At 39.1% G+C, this 14,881-nt stretch overlaps 1 protein-coding gene across 1 annotated transcript in view; it reads left to right on the top strand.

Annotated features, from left to right (window-relative positions):
* LOC144030601 (inactive dipeptidyl peptidase 10-like) overlaps nt 1–14,881 on the top strand; it is a 76,498-nt gene that overhangs the window by 35,404 nt on the left and 26,213 nt on the right. The window contains exons 2-5 of the mRNA XM_077537038.1: nt 2,530–2,641; nt 8,521–8,616; nt 11,856–11,950; nt 12,051–12,125. Of these exons, the coding sequence (XP_077393164.1) occupies nt 2,530–2,641; nt 8,521–8,616; nt 11,856–11,950; nt 12,051–12,125 (378 nt within the window). The remainder of the gene's footprint in view (nt 1–2,529; nt 2,642–8,520; nt 8,617–11,855; nt 11,951–12,050; nt 12,126–14,881) is intronic.

Genomic DNA, 14,881 nt, shown 5'->3' with positions numbered 1-14,881 from the left:
TAATGATTTAAAGTGTGTTGCAAATATAGAAATATAGAATTGTACATGATGGGTATTTTTTAATAAATATGCTAAAGAAACATATTTGATTCAGGGTTTCTCCGGATGGAACAAAAATGTTTCGGACTGAATATTAGAAGACATCACATTTGGAAAAATATGTAGTATGGCAGGATGACTTTTATATCCGTTTGTATTTGTTTTAACTTTTGTACAATATTTTGTTTTGTACAGCATTTAGTTTCCTATCTTCAATTGATGTTCATGATTGATGTTTCTTATGTTGAGCATTTAATGCTCAGTGAGAAAAATTTAGGCTCCTGTATAATGTACATTATGATGGGTAGGCAATAAGCTATTGGTTCAGACTACTCCTTTTCGGCTTCAACACAATGTATTAACTATTGTATACAAATGTTTGTCTAAAATGTCCATCCATCCATCCATCCATCCATCCATCCATCCATCCATCCATCCATCCATCCATCCATCCATCCATCCATCCATTTCCTTGACCACTTATTCCTCACAAGGGTCGCGGGGGGTGCTGGAGCCAGCTCAGCTGGCTTCGGGCAGTAGGCGGGGGACACCCTGAACTGGTTGCCAGCCAATCGCAGGGCACACAGAGACGAACAACCATCCACACTCACAAGCACACCTAGGGACAATTCGGAGCACCCAATTAACCTGTCATGCATGTCTTTGGAATGTGGGAGGAGACCGGAGTACCCGGAGAAGACCCACGCGGGCACGGGGAGAACATGCAAACTCCACCCAGGAAGGCCGGAGCCTGGACTCGAGCCAGAGTCCTCACAACTAGGAGGCGGACGTGCTCATCAGTCATCCACCATGTCGCCCTGTGTAAAATGTATCATGCCCAAATAAACTAAACGAAAATTCAATTCAGAATTCCAATCCGATTCAAGTCTGGACTTTAACAAGACCACTCCAAACCTTTATTTATTTATGTATTTATTAAAAAAATAAAATAAATAATAATAATAAAAATATGTATATATATATATATATATATATATATATATATATATATATATATATATATATATATATATATATATATATATATATATATATACAAATATTTTAAAGACCTTTAGAAGTTGATTGATGTTATGCTTTGGTGAATTGTTCTGCTGTGGAGCTCAAATGCGGTTTAGCTTGAGGTCACAAACTGTTGGCTGAACATTCTTTCTCAGAATTTTCTTGTAAAAAGCAGAATTCATGATTCTATCAATAACAGCAAAGAGGTGCAGGCCTGAATTAGCAAAACACCAGACCATCACATTGCCACCACCAAGTTTGACTCTTGGTATGTTGTTCGTTTTCATAGGACATAATAAGATATGAACCCTTGTGAGGAATAAGCGGTCAAGAAAATGGATGGATGGATAATAAGATATGACTCATACCTTTCAAAAAGTTCAACTTTCATCTCATCAGTCTCTAGAATTTTCTCCAAAAATCTTGTGAATCATTCAGCTTTGTTTTCTATGTAAAAGTAAGCCAAGACTGTTATTTCTGCTCAACAGTGGTTTTTGCCTTGGGATTCTGCCATGAATGCCAACTAGATGTTGCCCTGGGTTACTTTGTGACCACCTGGGGTCATTTTTGTTGGCTGGCCTGCACTCCTGGCAAGGTTCACCTCTGTTCCAGGTTTTTCCATTTGTGAATAATGGCTCTCACCATGGTTTACTGGAGTCCGAAAGCTTCAGGAATCACTTTGTAACCCTTTAACCTACAATTAAAAGTCTTTAAAATCATTTCAGAAATCTTGTTCATACATTGTGCACTTCATTTAATTTTAAAAAGCTACTTTTTTGTTTAGTTTTAAATTTCGCTAACTGCTTTGTTTCTAAATGCTTTTCAGAATGAGCTACTTTGTGTAAGAAATGTACTTTATAAATAAAGATGCCTTGCCTTTCCACACTGAGACTAATCAGGCTTAGGTGTGGTCAATGAAAATGAACTAATCTTTTCGAAAAACAGTCTTGAGCCACAGTTGACTCAAGATTTAACAAGGGGGTAACAAATGGGTAAGTGCTTTTTCACAAGTAGCTTTGAAATATGTATTCTTTCCTGAATAAATAAAAGCAGTGCCCTGTGATGTCATCAAAACCGCGCAGCAAACTCTCTGGGCGGACGAACCAGTGCGAAACATCAGCATCCTCAGATTCCCCCCCCCCCCCCCCCCCACCCCCGTCTATATCTTCTAATTTTAATCTTACTCCAAGCTCCAGGGCAGTTCCAGTCATCGTTGCATTTCACACTGGTTAGTAAGCCACAGAGTGCTTGCTTGAAAGATTTTTGGTTGCATCATCAGCTTGTAAGATTTTTGGTTGCATCATCACATCCTGCTTTGACCAAAATATTTTTGTGACTGAATTATTGGTGTGTCACTACTATATTGAAGTGTGTATTTCACAGGATTTCTTTCTTTCTTTCTTTCTTTCTTTCTTTCTTTCTTTCTTTCTTTCTTTCTTTCTTTCTTTCTTTCTTTCTTTCTTTTAGGACACTGGGCCTATTGTAACCAATAGGAACTGGAAGGGAATCGGTATCTCCCTCCTTGTTATTCTGGTGGTGCTTTCACTCATTGGACTCTCAATTGTTCTGCTATCAAAAGGTGAGACTCACTGCATGTGCTCAAAACGTTTCATAGGGTTTGGCATTGTTCTTTTCTTGAGTTTGCATTTGATCCCTGCCCTTCCTTAAGCTATTGCAGGTACTTTGGCTTTCTCTGTAGGTTATGTACTTTACTGTATGTTAGGTTAATTCAATACTTTTAATTGATGCCCATAGTTTAAAAAGTTCATTCATTTTCTATTCTTGCTCAATATATCACAGACTTGAATTAAAGTTTGGATCACTGGTTTGGCCCGACTGGCCATAACATTCCTATAAGGATTTGAGACAATCTTCAGGGAAGAGATGGATTGGAAGTTGCTTTAAGATGACAACAGGTGATTGTGCAAACGTTTAGAGGACCGTTCAAATTTGACATCAATGGCTCCCTTGACTCCTCTCTCAAACACTTGGTTCTCTATGCCAAGACAGTACGCATTGTTTTCTCAAATGTTACATTTCTTTGAGATGTCAAAGCTGTTCCATGTGTTTGTGGAAGAGCAGAAATATCAAACTTGTGTACAGAAGGCCCCATCCAGTCAGACTTCCAATTATATCTGGCCTGCAAGATAATTTTAAATGTCTATTATTAACCGCCCCCCAGCAAATCAAATTTATACCACTCCCATTATGCACCTGACAGCTTCCTCACTGGTCACGCTCAGCACGGACAGTGGTAAATGTAAATACATGTAGATGAGTGCATGGATCAGCACCTAGCCAGTTGCATTTAAGATAGCCCTCTAAGTGGCCACACAATATATCAACATTGACAATAATGTCGTGCGAAGCACAGTTTGTTGACTCCAAATTAGGCTGAACAGACGTCCCGTTTGTCCTGAACCGTTATGAACCGTTAAATATTTACTTCCAAATTCACGTTTGCGTTCTCATTCATATCCGCATCTAATCGGTAGCAGGATGGACTTGCGTAGCAGGCTGTGACCGGAAGTACGTCTACTTCTACATCTAAGAATCATGGGAAATGTAGCCTACTAACGAACGTAAATTGACTCACGACCTTCAGCAATTGGGAGACTGTGTGCTTATATCCAAGAGGACACCAAAAACGTTGTTTTTGCTCTTGGAGTTAGGAAGATTCCAGCTGACACGAACGCTATACTAACACACAGTCACTGGTCAGAAAACGCAAGCTGAGCTTCCTAGCGGACGGTATATTTCCAGTGTTACAATGACTGGCCAGAGCAAGGGAAACGGCACAGTCAGCTTCTAATAGGTGCTGGGACAGAGCAAAAATGCTTCGATAATGGTGAATGCACAGCATTGACTTTTTTTTAGCACTGCTGAAAAGTCAATCAAGATAGAATTTAGCACTAGTGAATTATGTGCTTGCCGGCAGTCTTTTTTTCACAACCAGGATGAGTGCTGCACCACATTGGGACAAATTAATGGCTTTGGTGAAATCCACCAGGACTCTGGACCCAATGCTCAAAACCAGTACTATCCCCGCCAAATTGGGACGTCTGGTCAGCCTCCGTTAATATGAATGTAGTAAAGAATGAGACATAAGGCGGCACGATCAAAAACATCAGGACAAGCTACAATGGTCAACGACAGTCAAATTCTGTGGTGCTTTGATACGGGTTTACTCTTCTTTGATATAACCTCCTTTGCATGTTATTGGATGTGAGGTGAGCTTAACTTACAAGCTTAGTTGATGGAAAAAGGAAGATCATTGCATATTCCCTTCGTGTGGACGAGAGCACTGGGATGGCTGACAATACACAGCTGGTAATACTCATCCACAAAGGATGGTGCATCACAGAGGATCTATTAGGTATTAAATAAATTCATGGCACGACCCCAGGAAAAGACATATTTGATGATGTATAATGACATGAAACTGCTCTGGTACGATGGGACTAACAACAGACAGAGCAACTGCAATGCAGGGGGAAAAGAGTGGATTAATGTGAAAGATGAGAGAAGATGCAAAGGGAGAATTCACATGGGAGCTGACAGTGTATCACTTTATCTTAAACCACGAAACACTCTGCAGCAAAGCCAAAACTAATTATCCATCAATTTGTGTAATTATAAGATAAGGAGATTATACAGCACTCAACTATTATAATGGATAAAAAGCTTACTTTTAAAAGGGAGTGTACTCAATTATGTTGAGCACTGTGCTGTGCATTTATTTACGTTTACGGTTTCACAGTTGCAATCGGCCCTCTGTAAGCACCCTTAACTGGAATACCCACATGTAGGTCCGCTTTCTATGGTTGGGATCTCTGCTTGGATGCTGACTGTTCTGACAACCTCTAGCGTGCGTTCTAATGTGAGGTGGAGTTTAATAAGATTTTCTGTAGAACTCAGTAAGGAGGCTTGTATCCGGAGGTGGGCATCGTCATTGACTGCAATGGATGATTGATGGAAGCACCCACCTTTCAGCGAATGCTTGATTAATGTGATGCCTTGGAAAAAAATGTGCCAAGTGAAGCGGGATTACTTCTGTCGATTGCGGCGAGTACACACGGTCCTTCTCAATCTGTGTAGTTTTGTGATGATTCGCATTATCAAGCATTCCCTGAAAGTGCTGTAGCATACACCAAAAGGTGGACACTTCTATCAATCATCAATTCCAATCAATGACGATGCCCACCTCTGCTTGGATCCTTATCTGGCAGTACTTTACAGTCCCTAAAATTGCAATGTCGTCAATAGAGAAACTGATCATGGTTTCCTTCATTGTTGTTAGAACACAAAAACCTCCCTATTGGACTTTGTGTGTAACGTAGCATGTAGCAGAAGCTTAGTGGCTGCCGTGAGGCGATGTGTGACAAAAGTTGAATTTTTCTAACTCAATAGAATAGACGAATGCAATTTTTGGTATGTGGCCGTGCGTCACACTGCTCCAACCATTATCCACACCCGACCACGGGAACTGCATTGACAATACATGGAAGCACACAGCCAGAAACATTCATCTCGCGTTTGGTCTGTAAAAAGCATTATGGTCCAAGGCTCTGGAATTCATTTGCATCTCAAAGAAAATAAATATTTCTTTGAAGTCACATCAACATCTTGGACAGTGAGTACTGTTGATAATTTGAGAGACCTGCTAAAGGGACCACCGGTTATGACCCAAACCAATGTGAGCAGCAAAATGCAGAAATCCTAAAACACTTTAATTAATATCATTTCAACCTTATCCTACACCATTACCCTTAAAAATACATCTCTAACACATTTGGATGACATGTTTGATTTAGAAAAAAAAAAATAAAAATCATATTAAGTGTGAGGATGCTGGCATCACTTTGCAACATTGCTGTAAAAATACCAATTACTACAGTCCTGTGTCAAGCTGGGCTTGACACACTCACATCACCTATACGCGGGTAGTCGGAGGTTAAGGAAAGTTGGGTACTACTTACACCAGGTATACCTATGGTGACCACAAGGCCGGCCCAAAACATAAGTGAACTAAGCCCCAGGGGGCCGAGAGAGAGAGAGAGAGAGAGAGAGAGAGAGAGAGAGAGAGAGAGAGAGAGAGAGAGAGAGAGAGAGAGAGAGAGAGAGAGAGAGAGAGAGAGAGAGAGAGAGAGGAAAATGCTATTTTCACCTTTCCTAATATCCTGACTGACTGTATGCTGTCATAATTGATCATCTTTGTTTCTCCTAAAATGTATTCTTTAGTGTTTTTAGCTCGCAAACAAAATAGTTAGGATTTGATACCTGTATAACTGCTGTTGTGTTGAGCCAGTCTCTTTACTTAGGAAATAACGGTAAAATTAAGTAAATGTGTCATAATGTCAAATGTTTGTTTCTGTAGAAAACAAAATAAAATGACTACACATCCCATAAAACTACTACAGAAAAAAAAATCCCATATATAAAGCCAAATGTTTGGATTGCTGTGGATTGTTCAAAATGTTTTACCAATTTTAATTTGACCTTTGTTTAGGGTGGCTCCACAGTGTTAGTGCGCTAACAGTGCTAGCGGCTGCATCGAGAGCCATCAGATTACTTTTCGAAGAATCGATGTAAATCATGACTGCACACTTTGATGCTTATGTGTTGTTGTAGTCGGCAAAATTGTAGCTGTGGTTCTGACGTCACTTTGTCTCAAAGACCATTATTTATTTATAAATCACTTTAAAACAACCATCGCTGCATACAAAGCGCTTTACATGGAGATAAAAATCAGACAGTAAATTCTGTAGAGTAAATTTGACTCAGTTTTAGAGTAATATTTACACTTGGAAGTGAGTAAAAAAAATAAAAATAAAAGTCACTCAAGGGTTGAGGAACGAACTCACGACCTTCAGCTTGGGAGACTGTCACACTACCATCTGAGGTATGCCCCTCCTACTGTTTGCTTATATCCAAGAGGAGACCAAAAACATCTTTTTTACTCTTGGATGGAGTTAGGAAAATTCCAGCTGACGCGAGCGCATGAAAAAAAAAGAAAAAAGAAAAAAAAGTCCCTATTTTTCACAACACAAAGTTGGCAAGTATGACATCACAATTTTCACTTATGCTGAGCAGTAGACATTACCAGCTGATCAGCTGTTAACTTCCTCTACTGCACGTTATAGCGTATTTCCTCTGCAGCCCAGCACCATGCAAAGCCAGCACGGTGTTAGCGAGCATATCCATTACAGCTGACCGTGTCGGAAGTGGACCATGCCGAGTTTCTCGTGGGCCTCTCGCCTACCCGGGCCAGAGCGAGCCCAGGACATGACGTAAAACACCACGGCAGTTGATTGGGCGGTCGGTCCTGTGATGTCATCAGTGGGCTGACCAGCCGCGTCCTTTTCAACAAGTGTTGCCAACAACAACACAACGGCAATAACAACTCCCACGTGACAACCCTCCAGAAGACAGACAAACTCTGTACCTACATCTTTTAAACCACAAAAGGAAAGAAGACATTTCACGCAAAACGCTGTCATCATGGTAAAGAAAAAAAAAAAAAAACCCTACTTAGTTTACGCAGCCACCTAGAAAAAAAACAAAAAAAAACATGGACATGGATATGCACAACATGGATGCCATACTGTTAATTTATCAGTAGTCATAGTGGCAGTAAAACAAGGCAAAGCCCCACAATTTACAGCCCTATAAGCCTTCTCAGCCAATATTCTTTTCTTTTTTCTTTTTTCTTTGCCATTGAGATAAAGTGTGGTACAGCAGGCTCTGATAGAGATTCCTGGAATATAATCTGAAATTTCCACAACTCACCCAGTCCAGCACCTCAAGATTCATCATTAACTGGCAAATTAAAGTCCGAGTCAACTGAAAAAAATGGGGAGTGATATATACGGTACTTGAAAAAAGATAGTAAAAGCTGATGCACTCAGAAATTCTAAGGAAATTTTACAAGGGGTTTAACTAGAATTTCTGATTTGAATTTTTTTTTTTTTTACTAGATTTTTATCAAGTAAATAACAGACACCATTTTTTCAGTGGCATAGCCATGTCCACAGCTGCCCCCCCCCCCCCCCCCCCCAAAAAAAAAAATCAAGTTTCCCTCAAGGTACAGTCCCAAATTCATATTAACTAATGGCATACTTATGTAACTAATGGCATACTTATGTATGAAATAGTTTCCTTAAGGTGAGACATAGGCCTGCAGTATGGGGTATATGCCACGGAAGAGGCAGGACTGTTTTTTGCACAACAGTTTGTTTCCGGTTCGATTTGCGACGTGTGGGCTGCGTCAAAAATACTTGTGCTTCCGACTTTGTGCCCTCGGTTGCGCGTTCGCAACCCGGACCGGAAATAAACTGGTGTGCAAAATCACGTCCCACCTCTTCCGTGGCATATACCCCATTCTTTTCTTTAACGTTGTTGTAAAAGACTATTCATCTTATTGACCTATTGAAATTCTTCCGTTGTTATTTTGTGTAGATGACCATGGAAAATTATTTGGATCACAACTGACACTGGATGACATCTTCCAAAGGAACTTCCAAATACATGATCCAGATGCAAAGTGGATCAGTGGTATGTATTTTGAAGAAGTAACTGCAATTTAAAAAAAAAAAAAAAAGTTTTGCTGTTTGCTGTAGGTGAAAGGTTAAGTCTGTGTTTTTGTGCAGCCGTTTGAGATTTACAAATTACTTTAGAAGAATAAATAAATGTAGAACATGGGAAGAAGGATGACTGATAGGATAACACCCTCTATCCAGCACATACGTAGGGCTGTATTTTGGCATCCCGCTGACCGTGTGGCAACAATGAGAGGGTTGTTCACACTACTTGGGCGGTCGTGGATGTTGAAAATTTGTCAACTTTTCCACTCTTGCACAGTCACAACTTTGAAAGACGTGCTTCAGAACCGAAACATGGCACCGTTTGATTTTATGTGAATCAGTGCTCAGAAGTACCGACCCAAATCGGTCCATACCATAAAAAGTACCGTCTTAGGCCAGCTCAAACAGCACGCATGGAACACATTACCAGCTAAAAGTGAGGGAATACTGCATTTTATTTTACGTCCTGTATCAATTTAAAGAGGCAATGTGTAGAATTTAGTGCCATCTAGTGTTGAAGTAATAGAATGCAATGGCCTGTGGTGCCTCAGAGGGACCACACTTCCACTTCACAACCTACCACCAATACCTTTGCAAGGTTTTCTCCTTTGAGTATCCTTATTAGAAAGATGGTGGTGAAACGTCAGCTTCCCGTAAGCCACGGCGTGACCTATGTAGTATAATTAGCGATGACTAGACCTACGATTATGTAAAGTCAGAAGTCAGAAATGAAAAGAAAATAAAGAAGATAAAAAGATGCTTTAAAACTGTGAAATAGGGGCCGGGTCAATTAAAAAAGCACAATATCTTTACAATTGCCACAATTGCTTCAGGATTGAGATTGACACGTGGGGCAAAATATTCTTATATTTTCTTTCTCTAAAATGTGCATTTTTACCTTATTAGACAGACTTGCAAATTGTATTTGAGAGCGAAACTAATAGCTTTTAAGATGTTCTCACCTCTTCTAACTAAATCATAAAAAAAAAAAAAGAAAAGAAAATGTACAGTATGTCCTTTGATGAGGGGGTAGAGTGGTCGTCTCTAAAGATATTTTGGGGCAAAATCCTCAACAGAGCAGCTTTAAGCATAGTGATATTGTTTCCCTGTGTTCACTGTCCATTGGCTGTCCCTGGAATTGATTTATTAAAAGCTCATCCAAAGGACATTTACAAGAGAAGAAAACCTGCAATGATTTAGATCTATCAAATGACTTTATTGGATTCTTGTCCTCAAAGGATTTTAATGTTGTTTTGGGATTACATTTGAGTTATTGCAGCAAACATGTCATCTCATTGAGCTTAATAAATTTTTACTATTGTTTTCTGCTGTCCTATCGAATTACTTTGGTCTTCTAGGGTACCTCTGGGATTGAGCAATTATTCCTTTGCACGTTTATTGTCATAGTGTGAGTGATGCCACAGCTAAATAATCCATCAGGATTCCGATGGCATGATGATGGAGTAAGATGATTTGCATGCAAATTTAAGGGCTATTTTTTGTACATTTCTTTGTATACCATACTCACAGTTAACATGATGATTAACATGACTCTTCTTTTTTTATACATGTTCCAATTGTCTCAATTGATTTATTAACAGAAAGATGTTTTTAAAAACTCAAAATTAGTTGAAATGAGCTGCAATTTTTTTTTTTTTTTTTGATTCACGTTATCGCTGTGTTTTGGGTTGTGTCATTGCGATATGATGATGTCAGATGCTATGCAGTGATGATATTAGTAATTTCTATGGAGTGGCTAGGTCACTTAGATGATAATGTATTACTCTCTTGTGATGAAATTTGCAGAGCTTGGCATCCATCAATTTTCTTAACCGCTTACTCTTCACAAGGGTCACAGTAGGCAGGGTACACCCTGAACTGGTTGCCAGCCAATCGCAGCTTGGCACTTCCGTTGATTGTCAATTCCTGTTGATGACGGTGCCCATCTTTCGCCGCATGCTTCCGCATATTTGACGAATGCTTTATGATGTGAAGCCTCACAAAAATACATGAGAAGGACTGTCTGTACGCACTCTGATTGACGGAGGTAAAATGTTGTAGAAGCCAATAACGTAATAACAACCTTAAAGTAATAAATGTGCCCTTTTTTTTTTAAATGTAATACGTTTCAGTCGGTGCTCAACCAAAGCGCTCGCCTTGTTGGACCGCGGTCGACGGCTCCCCTCTTTGGTGGAGGTTCTTATGCATGCCAGATCCATCACACCAGCATCTACTGAAATTCAAACAGAATTAGCTTCTCACTCCCACTACTCGTTGAATTAGTGGAGGCTGGTGTCTGTGGATCTCGCTCTGCTTCATCTATCCTTCCTTCCTTCTTTCCTCTCTTTAGTTTTTCCTCTGGTCTCTTCAGATCTCCCTAATCTGTTGGAATTTAGAGGTTTCTGGGTTTGGTGAAAGATTCTGGTTTTGTAACTATGTGGGTAGCAGGTGGTATCTGGTTGGTGCTGGATTTCACTTTGATTCAGCTTTCTTTCCTTTGATCTTTCATCTGGCCTCCTAACCTTCTGAGCTTCATGACTCTGGCAAGACTGAAGTATTTAGCTAAGGTCAAGGGTAAATGGGATTTTCATTAGGTTTTAGGTAACTAATTAGTACAAATTTACACTAATTCACGTGTGCACACACACACATGCACACCCCTATGCACACCCACACATGCACACAAATGCGCACATTCGCACATAGAAAAAGAGAGGGCGAGAGAGCAAAGATGATAAGATGTTGAATCGGTAAGATTGCCAAATGAACAATTCTGACCTCTCTCTCAAAAAAGATGCATATGTGCGTATGTGTATATGTGTGTGTATATATATATATATATATATATATATATATATATATATATATATATATATATATATATATATATATATATATATATATATATATATATATATATATATATATATACATACACACATATGCATCTTTTTTCTATTAGTGTTGTTAAATGAATACAATTTGTAATCTGATTAATCACACTTTTTAATTTGCAGCCTGCTAAATATATTGTGAAAAGAAAAGGGCATAAATCTAATATTTCCAGTCATTTATTTATTTTTTCCAGGAACAAATTTAAGGCTAAGTGTGAATCTAAGTGTGAATGAGTGTTTGTCCATGAGCCCTGCGATTCCAGGGTCCATCAAGTAAGGAGAATAAACAGTACGAAAAAAGTTTTGTGTGTTTTAGAAAAAGAAATCATCTTTCTGAACTGGGCCGGAGACTTACTGAAAATCAACACAGAGAGTAACCAGACAGGGCTCTTGCTGAAAAACACAACTTTTGTAAGTGTTTAATGCACCACTTGTCACTTAAGGTTAACTGGTTTTTGAAACATTTTTTGCATTCAGATGTTTTGGCTTTCATGTCGTGTCCTTCCCGCAGTCCACTTTTAAAGCCTCAAAGTTTGCAGTTTCTCCAGATCTGAACTTCATTCTTCTGGGATATGATGTCAAGCAGGTAAGACATTCATGCTGCATACAGATGATGCTTGTGGTGTTTTACTTGAAGCTACTAATACCAAGGCTTTATAGTTCATGAGCAGGAGGTGTGACTAACATTTTTATACCGGTCTTCCCCAGGGAGGTCTAGCAAGAAAGTACACATACAGACTCTACTCTTACACTGTGGTCAAAGGTCATACTTTACTTGAATGTGTTGTTGTTTTAATAACTTGCTTTTATATATTAATTGTTGTTCGTCGGCAGGCTGAGGAGTACCGAATGAAATGTATTCCTTTTCAACATACAATGATTATGACAATCAATAAAGTCTACTACACGATCAAATCCTTTCATAAGAGTCAGAATGAATTAGCATGGTTAATTTAAAAAAAAAAAAAGACAAAAGAAAGAAACAATTGACCAACATCGAAACAAAACAATTTCACACTTTTTATTTATTTATTTATTTATTTATTTATTTATTTATTTATTTGTTTATTTATTATTTTACCGTTTTGGAACTTTGGCTGACTGTAGTAGAATGTCTGCCATTACAGTCATGCTGCATACGTGCATGATTTGCACAAAGAGTCAAAAGTGGCACTCACATCCTCATTAATTCTATCTGCCCCAACACATGAAATATTTACTAGAACTGCCAAAATGTCTAACTTTCAGATGCCCCCAAACACACACACGCACGCACCCACCCCCACGCACGCACACACACGCAACATATCTGATTTCATTCGTGGGCAACTGATTGGAAACCATCCAATCATTTCCACAACTTCGCTAAAGGATTTATCCTCACAGCAACAATATTTGCCACAGCACACATTACTAAAACGGGATGAACACAATAATAACTGACAAAATGTATTCAGGCATTACAAAACTTGGAGGCATTTTGGTATGTGTTGTGTCCTGTTTTGCCACATTTTGTTACTGTTATCATTGCAAAATGAATGATAGCTAGGGAGGTATAGGAATACATGTTATGTGTTATGTATTCAGGATACAAAAAAAAAAAAATGTAACTGCATTCCGTGACAGTTACAAAAGAAAAAAAACCAATCAGATTACAGGTAGGCCTACATTTATTAAAATATGTATTATTTTTGCAGGATTACATTTTTAATGTGGGGAGAAAGACTGCGCATGTCATGACTAGGGTCATGTAAGGGCTTTGTTTGGGTCATGACCTTGTGGTCAAGTGTCTGTTTTGAACTGATGTAACCAGCATCTAGTTTCAACTGGTAAAATGCTATGTGAGGTGAGAAGCTATGTGATGTCAGGAATCTTTAATCTCTTTATCTGGTCAACAGCCAATCAGATAATGCCATGTCAGTCCTTTTACCCACATGTCTAGCCACAACCAATCAGATCGATTCGCTGTCTATATAAGTCTGTCTGAGAAGTGTGTTTTTGTCGGATTATTACCTTTGTTCCACTGTGCTTCTCGTTGTTTCTCGTCTAGTTAAGTTTGTTCCACGCCCCTCGATGTGAATAAATAGTTAAAGTCTTATTTGTCTCTGCGTTTTTGGGATCCAACCCCAGAACATAACAGTGCAGTCGAGTGGTTGCCCCTCTCAAACTTATTGACCAAAAAAGCTTCCCTGGATTTAATGTAGACAACTGGTCACAATATAGCTCAATGGACCACTGTTGGTCTTCCTTTGTGAGGTTTTTATTGGCCTGCAAGTAAATGAGACAGGTCACTAGCTGCAAATGTGTTGTTTTTTTTGCGGTCAGTTTCAAAAGTGACCCAAAGGGAATGGATGTTGATTTATTCACTTTCAATATCATTTAAAAAGAAACGTGTGAGCTGTCAAAATCGAAGCCTTAAGTTAATGCCTTGGAGGAGTGCTAAGAGCTAGTGGGCTAGTCGCCGACTGCAACATAAAAGTAAATATTTTGCTAATTCCTGTCACAAATCACCCACAGCTTACTTATTTAAACGCCATGTCATCAATATATTTTGCTGCACTGTTTTTCGCAGTTGACGTCACGCGTCATTCAACAAAATGAATTTGGAATGATTGGCCTCATGAAACAATTAAAGAAAAATGGATTATACTTCTTGTTATATACTCACAACTAGGGATGTTCGATACCACTTTTTTTCAGACCGATACCGATACTCAGACCCTCAGTACTCACCGATACCGATACCAACTGCCGATACCAGTAGTACATTTTGACAAAAAAAAAATCACTAAAATATATTTTTAAACAAATATATATTCCTTTAATTTTGACCCCCCCCCCCCCAAAAAAAAAACAAAAAACAAAAAACAAAAAAAAACAAAAAACAGCACAGTCACTCTTAAATAGTCTTAACGCTCAAAATAAAACACAAAAATGCTTTTTTAGTTTAAGTTAAGTATTTCCAAGCCGGTGAAGTTTTGGTGAAAAACTGCTGCAAGCTAGCGCCAGTTACAGGCAAGGAGGACTCACTTAACGTCTTCCCCCTCTGCCATCGGTCGCTTGTACTCGTCTGCGTCACGAGCACTCGAGTACTTGAAAAATGGCTGATATCGGCCCAATATCGATACCTGGTATCAGTACTCGCCCATCCCTACTCACAACAACAGCTACACCATTCATAGTGGGATTCAAAAACGTGTTGGTGCCCAAATTTTCACCACACAAGCTGTTTTCTTTACAGCTACCCCATTTGTTAGGCTTCCAAACCAGCATTGTGCTAGTAACGTCAGTCCTGTCCAAATCGCAGTACATAGCTGGTACATTCATGGCAACAAGATGCTA

Source organism: Festucalex cinctus, chromosome 11, assembly GCF_051991245.1.
Source record: "Festucalex cinctus isolate MCC-2025b chromosome 11, RoL_Fcin_1.0, whole genome shotgun sequence".
In the NCBI taxonomy this organism is placed as follows: Eukaryota; Metazoa; Chordata; class Actinopteri; order Syngnathiformes; family Syngnathidae; genus Festucalex; species Festucalex cinctus.
This window is presented reverse-complemented; position numbering and strand designations above follow the sequence as displayed.